The 16,641-nt window shown below is 49.4% G+C and overlaps 8 protein-coding genes across 8 annotated transcripts; 4 read left to right on the top strand and 4 right to left on the bottom strand.

The window, feature by feature from the left end:
- Positions 1-974: 974 nt before the first annotated feature.
- MGYG_01323 (ribose-phosphate pyrophosphokinase 4) lies at positions 975-2,472 on the bottom strand (the record flags this gene model as incomplete). Its single annotated transcript, XM_003177194.1, has 3 exons — positions 975-1,031; positions 1,112-1,435; positions 1,513-2,472. 3 exons carry the CDS (start codon positions 2,470-2,472, stop codon positions 975-977), a joined length of 1,341 nt encoding a protein of 446 aa, XP_003177242.1.
- A 983-nt stretch (positions 2,473-3,455) lies between these two features.
- MGYG_01322 (hypothetical protein) lies at positions 3,456-4,131 on the bottom strand (the record flags this gene model as incomplete). The annotated part of the gene is made up of 2 exons (XM_003177193.1): positions 3,456-3,598; positions 3,657-4,131. 2 exons carry the CDS (start codon positions 4,129-4,131, stop codon positions 3,456-3,458), a joined length of 618 nt encoding a protein of 205 aa, XP_003177241.1.
- Positions 4,132-4,681: 550 nt separating this feature from the next.
- On the top strand, positions 4,682-5,431 carry MGYG_01321 (hypothetical protein; the record flags this gene model as incomplete). The annotated part of the gene is made up of 3 exons (XM_003177192.1): positions 4,682-5,012; positions 5,074-5,276; positions 5,354-5,431. 3 exons carry the CDS (start codon positions 4,682-4,684, stop codon positions 5,429-5,431), a joined length of 612 nt encoding a protein of 203 aa, XP_003177240.1.
- An 89-nt stretch (positions 5,432-5,520) lies between these two features.
- On the bottom strand, positions 5,521-7,371 carry MGYG_01320 (tRNA pseudouridine synthase 3; the record flags this gene model as incomplete). Its single annotated transcript, XM_003177191.1, has 1 exon — positions 5,521-7,371. One exon carries the CDS (start codon positions 7,369-7,371, stop codon positions 5,521-5,523), a length of 1,851 nt encoding a protein of 616 aa, XP_003177239.1.
- A 757-nt stretch (positions 7,372-8,128) lies between these two features.
- On the top strand, positions 8,129-9,451 carry MGYG_01319 (hypothetical protein; the record flags this gene model as incomplete). Its single annotated transcript, XM_003177190.1, has 2 exons — positions 8,129-8,302; positions 8,366-9,451. The coding sequence occupies 2 exons, from the start codon at positions 8,129-8,131 to the stop codon at positions 9,449-9,451; spliced, it is 1,260 nt and encodes a 419-aa protein (XP_003177238.1).
- Positions 9,452-9,891: 440 nt separating this feature from the next.
- MGYG_01318 (40S ribosomal protein S0) lies at positions 9,892-10,843 on the bottom strand (the record flags this gene model as incomplete). Its single annotated transcript, XM_003177189.1, has 2 exons — positions 9,892-10,591; positions 10,674-10,843. The coding sequence occupies 2 exons, from the start codon at positions 10,841-10,843 to the stop codon at positions 9,892-9,894; spliced, it is 870 nt and encodes a 289-aa protein (XP_003177237.1).
- Positions 10,844-11,198: 355 nt separating this feature from the next.
- Positions 11,199-12,184, top strand: MGYG_01317 (hypothetical protein; the record flags this gene model as incomplete). Its single annotated transcript, XM_003177188.1, has 2 exons — positions 11,199-11,223; positions 11,286-12,184. 2 exons carry the CDS (start codon positions 11,199-11,201, stop codon positions 12,182-12,184), a joined length of 924 nt encoding a protein of 307 aa, XP_003177236.1.
- A 1,077-nt stretch (positions 12,185-13,261) lies between these two features.
- On the top strand, positions 13,262-16,291 carry MGYG_01316 (hypothetical protein; the record flags this gene model as incomplete). Its single annotated transcript, XM_003177187.1, has 1 exon — positions 13,262-16,291. One exon carries the CDS (start codon positions 13,262-13,264, stop codon positions 16,289-16,291), a length of 3,030 nt encoding a protein of 1,009 aa, XP_003177235.1.
- Between the last annotated feature and the right edge of the window lie 350 nt (positions 16,292-16,641).

Raw genomic sequence — 16,641 nt, 5'->3', positions numbered from 1 at the left:
CGAAACTTCCATAATACTTCGTGAAATAAAACAGACAAATAGAAAGTCATAACTCTTCATTAATATTCGTAACACATAAACCCCGTTTGCACGGTAAAATATTCTAACATGAAGCCTCCCAGGTCCCTTGCGTAACGATCCCCGACGAGGGGTTTACTTACACCAAAACTTCCATAGTAACCTATACAAGGATCAAGAGACCTTCGCACAAAGAAACTACAGCATAGTAACTATGTAAAAGATATGTACCCAGCAATGAATGTTAGATACTAACGAAAAATGCGCTTCCAGCAAGCTCAATGTATCAACATACCAGGCTCACTTATTGGAAGAAGCGAAATGGCAAAGATGAGAAGGCACTGGCTGCCAACCAGTCAAGCAATTAAAACAAAACACCCAGGGCAAATGAATAAAACCAATGAAAAGGAGAAGAAGAAAAAAAAGCAGATCAAAAGAAAAGGAAAGCGATAAAAGCGAAAACCTAACCCCTCGTCTTTCGTTTATGAGCTTTTTTTTTTTTGAGTCTCCAAGTTTGCCTGTTTTCATCTTTTTTTGTGTGTTCTCATAGATGGTATTCCATATGCCTGGATGGGATTTGAGCAGGACAAGGAAGGAAAAGGGAGCTTCATCTGTGGCCAAATAAAGACATTTCCATCACCACTTACCTGGCTAGTATTTGGTGAAATTAGGAAAGATAAAAGAGTGGGAATGAAAGGAGGGGAAATTAGGGTCATGACCATGACATAGGCAGGGTCGTTCTTCTGAAATGATTGTCTTAGGTGACTGACTGTTTGAGGTATGGGCTGGGCTACATGCCTCAGAACACCAGGCCAAGTAAAAAACAAAGAAATAGTTTGAATAGGAAGACAGAACGAGATAGAGAGACAGGGGAATAGCAGTAGCGTGTAGCGGAATAGATATAAAGGCCAATATTTGCTCTGATTGCAAGAAGTTGCATATTATATGCCTTTTTCTCAGTCATATTGGAATAGAACGCTGATACTTTCACCATGGTGAACACGACGAATTGCCTATAATCAGATAAGATTAGTGAATGATAACATAAAAAGGCGCATTAGAACCATATAGGTTTCTGGTTTGTTAGAAATACCTCAGCAAAGACTTGGCCAACTTCTAGTACTTCAAGCTTCGGGCACCGCTTTAGGTTATGTTCCTGAGAAACTGTGTTTGTAACAACGACTTTGTCCAAGGCACTGGCATTTATTCTATCAATGGCATCGCCACTGAAAATACCATGTGTGACCAAGGCGTAGACCTTCGAAGCGCCTTCCTTTTTCAACAGCTTGGCAGCACGGGTTATGGTATTGGAGGTGTCTGCGAGATCATCGATGAGGATAGCTGTCCGGTCTTTGATGTCTCCGACAAGCATCATTGTGGCGTTCTGACGGTCAGTGATCTTAGTGGGGCGGCGTTCCTAGAGAGCAGTGAGAGCAAGTTAGTCAAGGCCATAGGAAATTATACTTCATTGTTAGAGATAAGCCGTGGGTTTACCTTGTGAATAAGAGCAAACTCCATACCCATGGAGTCTGCAATAGCTGTAGCTCGTTTAGCTCCTCCAGCATCGGGACTGACTATGACTGCCTCATGGAAATTAGGGATGTTCTGCTGAATGTATCGCTTCAAAAGAGGGCGTCCGTAAAGGTTATCAACAGGGATGTCGAAGAATCCTTGGTATTGAGGGTCATGCAAGTCCATGGTGATAATATGATCTGCACCAGCACAGGTAAGTAGATCAGCGACCAAGGTTCCTGCTTGTGCAACCCATTGTCGGTACCCAGGACGGGGCTGGAATGCGTTCATCTTCGAGGTATTGGATGCATTGCTTGCCGTTTCGTCGCTGTGGCTGGTAGGTATACGGTGGTGGCCATTTTCAGACTTTTGGGAATCCAAGGTGTCACTGCGTTTTATCCCATTAACGTAGTGAGAAAGTCGCACAGCCTTGTTGAGAGAGCCGGCGTTCTCGAGATCATTCAGCTGGACCTGGGCAAGCCCCTTGTGAAGCCCTTCTAGTCCATTCTGAAGACCGTTGCTTTCTATATTCCCGGCCGGTGGGGTAGGCGGGGTGCTCTCAAAGGTGTAACCGTTGCTAGCCTCCGGTTTGGTGACAGTAGTCGATTTCACGAGGGGAGCTCCAGCCTTGTTGTAAGGAATATCGCTTTGGCGAGAGTACGGGAAGAGAGGAAGGACGGCCGTGACTCGCTTGGCGGAGGCAGTTTTACAGGCCGAGATGGTAATGAACAGCTCCATCAAGTGATCGTTCACTTTCCCTCCGCCAGACTGGATAATGTAGACATCTTTCCCTCGAATCGACTCATTGATCTCAACGCGTGTCTCACCAACAGAAAATTTTGTCAACAGGACGTTGACCGGTGGGATACCCAGCTGTCTGCAGATGGTAGCGTTCAGCTGAGGATGCGAGCTGCCGCCCAGGACAACGAGGTTTCGGACCATGGTGAAATAGCTGTAGCAAGAGATTTCCCAAGGCCTATGAGGTGCTGGATGAGATCCTTGATGACTATGATGCAAAATCCGAGGAGTATAAAAAATGTGCCGATCGATGAGGGTTTGTCAAACGGCCGCGGCTGGAGTAAATTTTCCAAGGCCAATCAAACTCGTAAAAACAAAAAAAAAAAGGCGAGGAAGCGGATAAAAGATGCTATCACTGATTCCAGGAGGATAGTACTGAGTAATCACAGTCTCGCTCTCAACATCATTGTTAGGGCAGCATAGAGGACAAGAGCAGACTCAAGAGACGGGAGGCAAGCATGGTTGCAAGCGAGAGTTTTTGGCCCGGACACAATAATGAGGCAAAAAGTCAGTCCCGGAATTTGTGGATGTTTCGAAATTTCCATTTCTGCAGTCCAGTTTTTCCGCCGACAGTCACATGTAATTGGGGGCTCTGATTGGCTGGATAAGGCGCATTTTATGCCTAAAGTGGAAAAGCGCGGTTGTTAGTCAGCCGGACGTTTTCGTGGCCCGTTTAGGAAGGACAACACACGATGCAGCAGGGAGAGGCAGCAGGAGGAGAGGCAAGGAAGAGCGTAGAGGCAGCATGCTGACGGGAGGAGAGCAGGGAGAAGGGCAGAGAGAAGGGACGGAGGAGATGGTTACCAAGCTACTGCAGGAGTTTACCCCCGATACAGCAGATATAGTACACGAACAGGCGCAGAGACCAAGAAGGAACCAAAATATATTAAAACAGATGTATTAATTTGGAAGGCTCTTTTGTTTCAAGATAGCCCAAAGCAGTGGTGTGCAAGAATCAAGGTGGTTCATTATAACATAATAAAGCTCATGACCGCAAGCTTCTTCATCTTGCGTATGCATAGTGGGAGTATTCCATATGCAACCGCATCAATCTCCAGTGTCCACTTCCCTTTATCAAAGTTAGCACGCTTCTATCAGTATAAGAACGAAAGGAAACAGATGTCAACTCACAAATCTAGCTGCACGCCGTTGCTGACACCGTAGTCTTCCAGCGTAAGTTGGTCCTTGAACGGACGCTCTCCTTGTCGTTTAAGGAGTATTTCATGTGGCTCTCGTCCAATTCGAGCAGCTACCTGAGCTTTAAAAAGACCTACAAGACACATTAGCCTTGGTCAGGGCAGGGTATCGGGCGAGCCGGGTAGGCTTACGAATAGGATCTGAGGCAAGGCATGGGATGGCAGCTTTGGTGCCTAGTCTGTCGTTGACATTGACGATAATCATAGGCTCGTTAGACGGGGCGGCAGTCGGCTTCTTCTTCTTATCTTTCTTCTCCTTCTCAACCGGCTTCTGGCTGCTTGTATCGCCCCTTGCGTCCCTTTCTGGCCTCCGTTCGTGCTCACGGCCACGGCCCCAGTCTCTGTCTCTGTCCCTTTCCCTGTCACGGTCACGGTCTCTAAACGGGGACCTTCGTCTATCACTATCACGATACCCGCGCTCTAACCCTCTGGGTTTCCCTGAATCTCTGTCCCTGTCCCTATCATCATCGCGTCGCTTTTCTTTCCATCGAAAACCGGATGATTGTTTCTTCCTCCCAGTTTCTCTGTGTCTGTCTCCGTCGTCGTGCCGTCTCGCAGGGGACCGGCTTCTTCGCTCGTCTCGACGTGGTGAAGGACTCCGTGGCATTTGAACGACGCCCTAGCAAACTGTTTTGTCCTTCAATATATCTGGCTAAGCGGCAACATAGCCCTTTGCTCTCCTGCCCAGAGTTCGTTGGCGGAACAGGTGACTCTCTCTATATGATTGGTCAGAATATAAACTTTATTTCCCGAGCCGCAAACTCACTTCTATCCAGCGTTACTAGACCGGCCAGCCAGCTACAAGTAGGTCTCACTCAGCAATATACGGACAGTACCATGTATCAAAGCCTAAAGCGCGGTTTATGCCTGTTTAATAATCTGCGCCATGTCAACAGAGCACCATTGCTGCCATTTTTTATACTGTAATATTTATACATACATATACATTTGCAACGGTCTTGGCAGTTTCTATCACGTGATTATAAAATCACCCAGGTAAGGTTCCCCTGGCTGGTTGATGAAAATGAAACGCAACGTGAACACTCTCAATTTGATACTAAAGATACCATCTAATGTTTAAGTCCCATTTTCACAGACTGGAATCAAAAACTCTTCATACATAAGAATATACACTTATAATAAAAAAATTAGCTATCATGCCTCCCCGTCTGAAAACATATAGCCCTTCGTCGACCACTGTTCAATTCACAGTCTCCAATGCCACTCCAAGATCAACAATTGCCTCAAAGCTCATTTTCTACATTGGAATTATCATCCGAATTGCAATATTTGCATTTGTTATTCTGGTCGACACTGCTACCTGCCGCAATCACATACCGGATAGTTGGACTGCCATTCCCTGGGACACCATATGGAAAAGTAGTATAGGTCTGATTGCATGCAATATTGCGGATAATTACATGTGGCAGGCCATTGCGACATGCAGCGCTATATTGCTATACCTTGTCGTTAGGAAGGGTTATACTGGTTTGTTTCCTTGTTCCTCTGTTTTAAAACGTAACTAGGGGCGCTAATTATGGTTGAAAAGAGGAGTCTCTGCTTGTCATTCGAGGTTTGGGGGTACAGACCTCTACATCCTCTGCGACATACCTCCCCAGTGCGACGACTAGATTTATTCCAACAACTCAGATCCAGGATATTGTTATTCATGAAGCGTTCAGAGGGTTTGAAGTGCGATATTACCTGGCGATCATCGTCGATGGGGAGTCTGACGTTGTTGTTGTATTCCCTGTATGTATAACCCTGCATTTATTTGGCCGTTATGCACCATCAAAATGACTGTTGAAGACATAGCTAATAAGTTACAGAACTTGTTACCGAGGCGAATGATCGTTGAGGAAGTGTGGAAAGGTGCTCGAAAATGCCTTTACGAATCTTCTTCGTGATGGCAAGCCATGCTGTCCTATAATTAAGCTACGAATTAAGCTATGAATGATGGTCCACCTGGATTATCTATCAATTTCCAAAGGGAGCCTCATTCAGCATCAAATGCCGCTTTCCGCTGCTCTTCCTGGTATTCCAGCACTTTGTTCCAGTACTTGTGCCCCTTTTTCGATAGATACCGGGCATTCATGTCCTCAACAAGGTCAAGCTTTGTTCTGTTCAGTAATGGGACATATTTCCCAACTGGTTTCCCGTTGTCCCCTCCGCTAAAAACCCTAGGGTTTTGAACTGTTTGCCCCTGGTTGGATGGATGGCCATCGCCTTTCGAAGCAGCCGTTAACTGTCCTCGATTCGCCATGGATTCCAACAATGTACCAGCCAGCAACTCATCGATCTTTCTATTTCTCCAGAGGGTCCACAAGTCCTCGACAAGACCGCCTTGACCAAAATTTCCATCCGTCCTGCGCGAGGGAGTTTTCAGAGTTCGTGGATCACCTGGATAGACCCAATCTAGCTCATCCTCTTCTTCCCCAAATATACAGTCCCAGAGAACGAGGGGGCTGTCCGATGCCATCTCATACACCGGCCGCCGTGGGTTTTTTGTGACATCTAAAAGCTCGGGAACGATAGACGGGTGCTCAAGCCCTTGGCCGACTAGAAACAGGATTCCAACCATATGGCGAATCTGATGCCATAGAAACGCTGTACCGTGTACTGTAAATGAATATACCTTGCTGGCTGCTGGATTGATGTCATTAGGTCCTTCGGGGATCCCAGTATTTCTGGGGCTATTTTCGAGACGTTCAAACCCAGGCATTTGCACAAAGCCAAGAGGGGTTCTTTGGGGGTCCACAAGCTCTAGATCTGCACGTAAAATGCGCCGCACAAAATTCGTTATTTGCTTGCTCGTATCAACTTTGCAGAAATTCCGAAAATCATGGCTGCCTACAAAATACTGTGCTGCCTCGCGCATAGCTTCAATATCCAACCATCCCTCCCTGGGCCGAGGTGAAGACGGGTCGTCTTTCAATTCAGGAGCTCTGACAATGCCTCTAGCACCAGGGGTAGGGCAGAATGCAGGCTGGGTAAAGAAGTAACGGTACCTTCTTTGGCGACAGGAAAACCGTGCATCAAAATCTGCAGGCAAATGAGGGCACCATGCTAGAACTCGTATGTCCTCAGGTAGAGCGCCGTTTAGGATCTGTATGTAAGGCAATTCGTCGGCAATATCATCCCAAACTGCTGCTTTGGCTTCTCCTGTACCAGGTACACCACTTCGTCTATTTTCATCTCCCGTACCCAATTCTACTGCAACGGCAGAATCCATAGCGTCTCCTCCATTTGCCTCAGTAGGTGGACTTGAATCCGCTGGCCTCAAGCTTCGTACTCTGATGCCTATCACCTGTCCAAAAGCGCTGACGCCTTTGTCCGTCCGGCCACATTTGGAGTATTGGCACCCATCCCAGTGTATCGAGTATGGGCGAGAAGGGCTGCTATCCTTTCCGCTAAATTCCTCAGTACAGTCTTTATGTGTCGGAAATATAAGGCGGGTCTTCCGCAAAGCCTTCCAGAGTTCCTCTTCAATGGTTGGTACCTCTGTAAAATTGCCATTAGCATGCTCTAATCCATTGTATCGTTTCCCCAGATACGCAAATTTAATGGCAATATGGCGCGTTGAATATCTTGAAGGATCGATTTTACGGCGTTTCTTATCCGACTTTCGAGGAGGATTCGTACTCGTGGATCGTTCGCGGGGTCGATTATCAGCTGTTGTTCTCTCCGTCTGACCTCGCTTTTTTTCAAGGCTTTGGCATTCGGTGCTAGGTGCTGAGACGCTAGTTTGAGGGCATTCATTTAATTGGCGTTCCAGTTCGTGAATTCGATTTATAAGGCTGGCGTTGGACCAGCCAGAATACTGCGAAGGGGATGACTCTTCGGCCATTTTTTGCTCAATGGAAAATGTCGGAGTCGATAAGGACCGTTTTGCGTATATTATAGATGCCGTAACTCTGTTAATATTCGTGAAACGGCGCCAACATGGCACTCTCATACTTCTCCTGATCCAGGCTTTGATCTTGAATTATGTGGATTTTCCTTTCATTGAAAAAAATGAATATCCAAGGACAATGCCTAGCGGTCACGTGGAGGTCATTTATCCATGACTCTGGGTACATATCTGGGACTAGTATTTGGCTTTGGCCAGAAGTTGAGCAGAATTTCGTTATTCTACTAGCGTTATTCGTAGCTAAAGTATTCCTAGTATCCTATCAAACCTAAGTTTCTCCATCCTTTGTTGGCAATCATGTATGTTGACCTACAGTTCATAGAAATGAGCAAATACCGCGCTAGGTATGTTTTTGTCTCATGCTTGCCTTTGGCTGGTAATGATCAGACATGCAGAAACCTAAATGCCTTTCTCATTTTGGAAAAGAGCTAGGGGTGTGGAAGGCGGTAAATTTCTGATCGCCTTGCTCCTTCGTCTAGGTTCATCGCGCCTAAATGCAGCGGGAAGGAGCGCCTGGCATCATCCACGTGATCGTATTTAGCGCTGCTCCCAGAGTTTATTCCGACATCTGCTTTGAGACTATCATACTAATTCTTGGAACGGGTCATCAAAGTCATTATGCCTAACAAAGAAATCAATCTCACAAACACGTCCTCTTTGAGGGTAGGATCCAGCTGTTTAGCCATAGAGGACCATGGATAATAGGACACGGGCCATAAAACAGTCCTCAGTCCGTCAGAGAAACGGCCAAACTAAAACATGTATGGCCACAGGAATCAACTGGAATCTTGGAAAGGGGTATCATAGAGGCCTAGAAGATGAAGAAGACGCATTTTCTATCAATTCGTATGCCCTATATATATCCCCTGTGCTTCGCTCTCTCAGATATGGAACCAACATGTGATGTTGGCATTTTCTATTAATACCAAAGATTATGGCCCGGTGCCGTAACAAAATCAAAATCCCAGAACAAGTTCGTTCTTTGTACAGTTTTGGCGTGGAAATTGAATTTATCGTCAATTTCAAGATCGTGAACTTTATTGCGGCCACCTATACGGAGAGTTTTCATCACTCAGCGAAGGAAAAATTACTGCGGGCAGTATACGTGCAGATCATCCAAGAAATGCGAGACAATGGGTTCCTGGTGAATGCTTACGTCCGAAATCATACCGATGCCTCCTGCTGGACGGTCAAACCAGCACCATCTATAACCACGGAAGAATTTGATATGACAAAAAATGAATGGGGTGTCTGCCCGGTCAAACTTGTGGCCCCTGTGATGACATATGAGTCCCCATCGTTTGACTTAATCGACAGTATTCTGAGCTTGCTGAACCAACATTTTCATATTGTGACGAATGCCTCATGTTCGTTGAACGTACACGTAGGCAACATTTCTGCGGATAAGCACGCGGCAACAGTCGCGAACGATCTGCAAAGCCTAGGGTTTTCCCGTACAGCCATGGAGAACCTTTTGAGCTTTATCTGGCTATTTCAACTGCAGTTGCAAGCGATCCACCCCCCATCCCGGGTATGTGAGTCCATATGTCTTAGTCCTTGTGCCTTGCTATCCCATCTGCACGTACGAACTGTGAAGGGAGCAATTCAGGCTTGTATCAGCATGCAGCAACTATGTCAACTCTGGGATGGAGCAGTCGGATTTCATGATGATTGCCCAGGAAACCTTGCATATAGCATAAGAGATATGGTCATACATACTTCTGCGGATGGCGAACTACTTGATTCAGGAAACCGGACCATACGATTTGGACAACACCGAAGTACGATGGATATATCAGAGATCTATCACTGGGTGATGCTTGTCGGCCACTTGGTGGGGTTGGCCGATAGCTGTCTCCCTTGGTGCCGGCCGCTGAGTCTAGCGGTCGGACGTGAGAGAGCACTCCCCTTCAGAACCAACGAGTATGCGATCGCACAGTTATTGGTAGAGATTGGTGCAGTAGAACAGGCTGATTTCTATAGTTCTAGGCTGTATAATCATGATGTTACAGACTAGATAGAATACAGTGATCTGCGGCCTGTGTTTTCCTTTCTCAGTCACCCAAAGCTGTGGATATCCAACGCTTTTATCCTCAGGCATGGGCTAATTGTATGTTTATAAGGTGGATAACATTAAAGATAATTGACTTGGGTAATGGCATGTATTTTTTATTGGATCTAGCTAATGGGGTTGGGACAACGATTAAGTACGCCCCCTGTTGACGGCACAGGGCTTTCCCCCAGAGGCCAAAGGCCGGATGGGTATCTTTCCCTCGTAAGCGCCGTCAATTGAAAGCCATGACATTTAAAGCAAGAACCGTATGAAGAAAGGTGTTGATGAACTCGTTAAATCTTTCTTTTGTCAACATGAACGGCGATCGTAAATGGACAAACAGAGGAGACAAATGGTCGACAATCGGATTTTGTTTTAAGTCTTTTGCAGTCAAATAGCCACGTTTACCAGGTAGGTTCGGCAGCTGGGGTATCGGCAGCCCAGCTTTCGCCAGCAGCAGCGCCAGAGGTAGCCCAGTCGGTGTTGGAAGCCTCCCAGTTAGCAGCAGCAGCGGGAGCGCCGAAGGTAGCAGGAGCAGCAGCACCTGCAGCATCCCAGGTATCGGCTGGGTTGAGAGTCTCAGGAGCAGCCTCCTCGGCCTCAGCGGCCTTGGCCTCCTCAATCTCCTTGGTCTCCTCGGCCTCAGGATCGCGGTAGAAATAGAGATCGACGACAATGTCCCACTCGGTCTCACGGGTAGCAAGAGTGCCACGGAGACGGAGGACTTCACGGGCAAGCATCCACCAGACAAGACCGATGGCGTGGCGACCCTTGTTGTTGGTTGGGATGGCAACATCGACGAACTCAGTTGGGGAGTCGGCGTCGCAGAGAGCAATGACGGGAATGTTAACGTAGCTAGCCTCCTTGATGGCCTGGGCATCGGTGCGAGGGTCGGTGACAACGATCAGGCGGGGCTCCTTGAAAGAGCGGGTGATGTAGTTGGTGAAGCTACCGGGGGTGAAACGACCAGCAATGGCGACGGCACCAGTGTGGGCAGCGAACTTGAGGACGGCACGCTGACCGTATGGACGGGCAGAAATGACACAGATGTCAGCTGGGTTGTCGATGGCAGCAATGATACGGGCAGCAAGGACAATCTTCTCCCTAAACGAAGTAAGCAAATTAGTTTTGCGCGTCTTTCAATTTATAACGGGGTTTTTTTATTTCATGGGAATTCAGCACATACCAGGTCTTGCCAATGTTGATAACGTTGACACCGTCTGGACGAGTCTTCCACAGGTAAGGCTCCATATGGGTTTGCATGTTCTTGGAGCCGAGATGACACTGAGCAGTGAGCATCATCTCCATGTCCTGGGAGGTGGCATTGAAGACTGGTGGGAGGTTGGAGGGAGCCATGATGGGCGACTGATATCTATCCTGCTGTGGAAGAAGGTATGTAAGGAAGAGTATCAATCGACGGCGGTTGTCTTGACGGGGATGAGAAAGAGAGCAAGGAAAAGATCAAAAAGTTGAAGCTCGCGAAGGTCGAAATTTCGCCTATTTTGGAATTCTTGGCGCAGTCGCTTTTCTTTGTGCGTGACTAAGCAATGACTAAGATGTTAGGGCAGAAGCGGAGAAAAGTAACACCGAGATATAAGCTTGGCGCGCCAAGGAGATGGCAGAAGATTTGCGAAGACAGAAATTTGAAGAGAGAGAAGAAGCAGAAGAAGACAGGAAAGAAAAGGGTAGAAGTGGAATCAATTAGCACAAGATGGCACCTCGCGTGGGCTCAAGCGGTATGCTCAATGCGTGTGATACTATGTCGAACTGGATTTTACTGATCAATCGGACTACACAGGCCTATACAGCTGGTTCAATAACTTGTCCCTGGGCAGGGTTGGCTCGCAGCCATCGAGGACGGTCACAACGAAGAGCCATGTGCGGAGACGGCGAGACCCCTTTGCCATGGCACAGGCACGTCAGCGGAAGGCGGCAAACATATCTCGACAGCGCGAATTGGCGCAGCGGCGAACAGAAGCGTTTGGCGACCCAGTTGCTAGCGAGAAGACCCCATTGATAGAAGCTATGCTCAACCCGTCTCTCTACCCAACCCTGGGATCAAAGGGTGTGCATGTTCCTCCGGATAATGAGCAATCGAGCTATGTGAACTTTTGCATATCCAAGACAGACCTTGCGTCCGCTCTCGAAACGTCCAAGCGGCTCACACGACCTGTGCCACCGATTGACGGCAGCGCCGCTGACCCCCAACACATCGAAGACGCCATCAAGAAGCATGAGGAAGACCACAAAACCGCCGAGGAAGCTGTCCGTCGAATCCTGGCGATGAAGAACGGCAGCACCAGGAACCGAACAAAACTGAACATCAAGCGGTCAGTCGACATACTCGGCCGCCATAACACCGATCGAGTACTCCCTGCCAAACCCGCAGCTGCAGATCAAGATCCTACTAGCCTAGAGCCATCTGCCAAACGGCCGCGTGCTGGGCCAGACACGGGTTCACCGGAAGTCCAAGTAGCCATCCTAACGTCCAAGATCCTGGTTCTGGCCGAGCAACTGAAGACGACTTCACACAAGGATAAGCACAACAAGCGCCGGCTACGACTGTTCGTGCACCGGAGACAGAAGCTGCTCAGCTATCTACGGAAAAAGGAGAGAGGTGGTCCTAGGTGGCAGAACCTGATGCAGACACTTGGGCTGAGCGACGCAGCGTGGAAGGGCGAGATCACGCTGAGATGAAGACGGCGAATGGCTGCTATTGGACGAAGCCGCTGATGATGTACTATTATTATACATTTAGCTACCTGTTAGGCCGCTTCACTTTTGTATTTCTAGGCGTATTCATAGATGTATCTACTGTTGTTAATGTTAGTTAACCTTTGCCTCTGCCCACCTTTTTTTCTTCCTTGTAGCCGTCTCTTTCAGCTCGTCCTGTCCTCGACATCTCGACGGCGCCCACCTGCTGTTTACCCCTCTACTTCCTGTCCTTCTACTATTCTGTCCTTCTACTCTTCTGTTCTGTCCTCTGGTCTTCGTCCTGTCCTGCGGTTGCCGTGGCGGCGTCCTATTACCTAAGCAACGTCACGAACGTCAAGAAAAAAAATATCTATGGAAACCACTTTAGGAAACATTTTCAAAGTCCTTCTCTCCTTCGACTTTGTCAACACAGCGATGAGATCCTGAGTGTCCTCCTGCCCTCGCGGTGAGCTCGCCACCTCAGCTGTCCTCCTGCTCGTCTGGCATCGTCTCTTTATCTTCTTCCTCCTCCGCCGCGCTCCCTTTCCCGCTCCTTTCTCTTCCTCTCTCGCTCATCCACACCACGACCGCAGAAGCATCAAGCCAAGTTGATACCCTCGCGTCTACCACCCAGGCATTGCCGTTTACCTCTTCGTGTCTAAAGGTAAGTAACTCGAGCTCGTATAAGCTTGATGCCCTGTTTGTTCTGTGTTTTCCTGCCGTTTTGCTGTGATTGTGGTTTACCTTGTACTCGCTTCTTCCTCGAGCTTCGCGGTCTCGAACGCTTCCGAGTCCAAGCTCCTCGCATATTCACCTTTAATTTCGGAGGCAACGAGCTCTTCTGCTTCGCGTTTCCTCGCTACTACGTGTCTGCTAGGCTGTCTTGATACCTGTTTTCGCGTTGTCGAGTTTGTCGAGGCCTCGAGGCTTGTCCAGTCCTCTACCACCCTGCCTCACTTTTACCACCACAACTTGATTCCCGGCCCCGTGAGCTTCTATTACTTTGCAACAACTGCTTGTACAGTCTTTGGCGGCTCCTCTGAGCGTATGCTAACGTCTTTTTGCAGCACAGCTGAAGCAATGGCTCGCACTCGGTCCCAGCCTCTCTCGCCATCTGGCTACCAGATGTGGCAGACACCACCCAGAACCCGTAAGCAGACTGCAGAAGCTGCTGCTGCCACGAAGGCTGCTGTCCCCAAAGGGCCCAAAGCGGCAACTGCTCGCGTCACGAAAAACAAAGCCAAGAAAAGCAAGAAGCCAGCTCCAAAGAAGCGCGTTCCAGGAAGCTACGATGACTCTGATGATGAGCATGAAGACGCTCCTTCCGCAGCAGAAAGCAGCACTACCCATGGAAACCACGACGACAATGTCAATAATAACAATAACAATAACAAACGACATGGCGACAACCATGGCAACGTCGCCACAGAGGTCGATAGGACTGCTACTGCCGTTGCTCAGACTACGACTACGACTACGACTCGTACCACACCCGCACAGAATCCTTCTCCCTCTACTCGACAAATCCAGGTCCTCGTGCCAACCCCATCGCCGGCAAACGGCCGCGCTTCTACCCACGCAGCTCCCTCCACACCTACCCCGGCTCCCCAGACTGCAGCTCGCAGCGGCGAAGCAGTGCACGTCCCATCCGTGGCAGACACCACCACTAATGCCGAGAGAAACGATAATACCAACATTAATATCAATGGCAAAAAAGCCCCGTCTCAGAGTGAGCCTCAGAATATTTCTTCACGTCCTATCAAACCTTTTACCCGCAGGTTACCTGCGAGGCACCAGCCCTTTTCACGTTTTGCCCCAGTCGCCTCCTTTATTAGCCCTAGCAACTTGGAGCTCTCTCCAACCCCTATCATTGACTTGGAGGGTGGTGTGACTCGCAACGGCGAACGCACTACTCCTCAAGAAATTGTCTTCTACCCACCTCCCCCTCCAACGAACCCAGCTTTCCTTACTGCGCCCCAGATATCTATTGAACGCACACCACTGTGCCCATGCTGTAACGGAATGCTGGTTTGCCCTTCCAGCCATAGCACATGGGCCCACAGTGGCTTCTACTTCTCAGAAAGAACTAAGCAACTGACACCACCGCCAGCAGTCACCGGCAAGCGTCGACGAGAAATAGACGAGGACAAAGAAAACGAGGATGCCGATAGCCAGCCAGCACGTAAAGCAAAAAAACGTCCGGCCCCGAAAAAACCCCAACGCAAAACTATCAAGTCCAGAGAGATTCATCGCCTCCGTCAAGTAACACCATATGCAGACCGCCAACGCCGCCGTGCTCTAGAGAGCCAAGGCAAGATCCAAAGAACCTTGTTCAGAATTCCAGAATTAATTGCACAGAAAAAGGCTGCTGAAGCTGCTTCTTCGAATGAGAACAACAATGTTAATGACGATGAGCACTCAGATATCGACACAGTCTCCATTCCTGCCATTCCCTCTACAACAGAGCTTGCAGTTGTCTCCAACTTTCACTCGTCTCCACCCCAGCTCCAGCCAAGCACACCCGCACGCACTGGATGGAGCTTTAGCGGCTTGCTCGACTCTGTCCCTCGATCAATTTCCAGATTTCTACCCTTCCGTACCGAAGTACCTCAGAATGGGAGACATGATGAAGATTCACCAAGTCAGTGTCCTAGATCAACAGTACAGCACGAAAACCTTTCCCAAAACCTTTCCAATGAAACAGACCAAATTGGCTACGCGTCACGAACCCATGAAAATGACATCGACCGCCATGAGCACAAGTCCGTATCTGCCAGCACGCATGCAGTCAGTCCTTCCATTTCGGAGGAGTGGAAGGACACTCCGACGGCATTACCAACGCCAGCTGTTTCAGTCCCAGTCAGATCTCTAGCTATCGCGCAGCCAGAGTTTGACGAAGAAGACCTTTCCTATGACCTATTTCCGAGAAATCACCCGCTTTCAAGCTACTCGAGAGAAGCCGCCCTTCGCAAAGCTGAAGAAGAAGCCCAACAGGCACGCGAAGACGCCCGCATTGCCCAGGAAGTTGCGCGTGAAGCTCAAGAAGAAGCTCGCCTTGCCAAGGAACAAGCACGACAAGCCCAAGAGACGGTAAAGATATATCAACCAACGTCGTCAAAGGCGAATGCTAACAGAGTAACCAAGACGACAACACGCAAGGAGAAGAAGCGAAAACCCATTCCAAATCCCCCAGGATGCAGCTACGGAATGGACCTTCGCTACTTCGGGTCGACTTCCAGCTCCGAAGCTGAGTCGTCTGACAATGAACAGCCCGATGAACCATCGGCCAGCGTTCGACCCGGTGTGCTGAAGGACACGACCGGCGCAGACAGCCGAACCCCTGCGCGCGGCCCACTTCGACAGCGAAAACAGGTACGGTTTGGCCCTAGCCCGCCAAACGTACCATCGAAGTCCCGGTCGAAAGACCTCAGCACATCGGCAGTGGTGGACGACACCCCAGAGTCTCCATCACAAACAACGACGGCACAGGCCACTCCCGCTTCCCTCCCAGTCTCGACTATCGCGTCACCCCAGGACGTCGAGATGACATCGCCAAGCCCGCTGAGGGAGCGGGAGTCCGACAACCAACCCCGGGGGCAAAGCACTTACGGGTTCACGTACGAAGAGTTGTACAGCGACGACTTCTTCGACGATATCGACGAGGATCCAATCCCTTCTGGGGCCGGAGCCTCGTCGTCCTCCGATATCGTCCAAGAAGTCGGGGTACTCCCTCAGCCAATTCCACGGGGAGTACTTCTTGGTCACTCCAACGGCCAAGTCGCTGCTGCACCTCCTACGCGGCCCGCCCTCGCGACAATGCCTGTACCGTCGTTTCGCCCCGCATCGATAGGAGCGGCGGCAGTTGAGAGGCAGATGGCGGACATGGAAAGGTTCCGCCCTCGGCTTCCTAGCAGCCTGCGCACCGCGGAGCGATACTCGTCAAGCCCCTTGCCGGCTTCGTCACCGGCTCTCCAGGGGGTAGTAGGACAGGGACCTCTTTCCCACTCGTTTCAGTGGCCTCCAGCTGCTGAAACATGCTTCACCTTTGAGGCCCAGCCGAGTCACGAACGGCTGAGAGTGGGCTTCCGGCAGATTCTAAGGCAGGAGTAATCCTGTCTTAGAAGGCGTGTCACGATAAAGAGACCATCCCTGTCCTACGTCCACTCACTTAGTTGCGGCTCCTGTCATTTTGGGCGTTCTGTGATCCCGTGTTTCCCTAGTAGGACCAGCCTGGTTTTCCCCCGTCTGGGGTTGGGTGCTGGACTGGCTCTGCATCCATTGTTGGACGGCTTTACGATCCAATGGTGGAAGGGATTTGGTTCTGTACATTTAGCGCTCGAGGCTCTCCGGCTGCTCCTCCTACTCTGCGCCTCCCTTCGGGTTGATGGTGCGTTGTCAGGCAGGTCAAAAGGGGGGTTCTCAGTCATCATTCATTTTCTGTTGGAGTTTTTGTACGTGGA

This window comes from Nannizzia gypsea, genomic scaffold (assembly GCF_000150975.2).
Source record: "Nannizzia gypsea CBS 118893 supercont1.1 genomic scaffold, whole genome shotgun sequence".
Taxonomy (NCBI): Eukaryota; Fungi; Ascomycota; class Eurotiomycetes; order Onygenales; family Arthrodermataceae; genus Nannizzia; species Nannizzia gypsea.
This window is presented reverse-complemented; position numbering and strand designations above follow the sequence as displayed.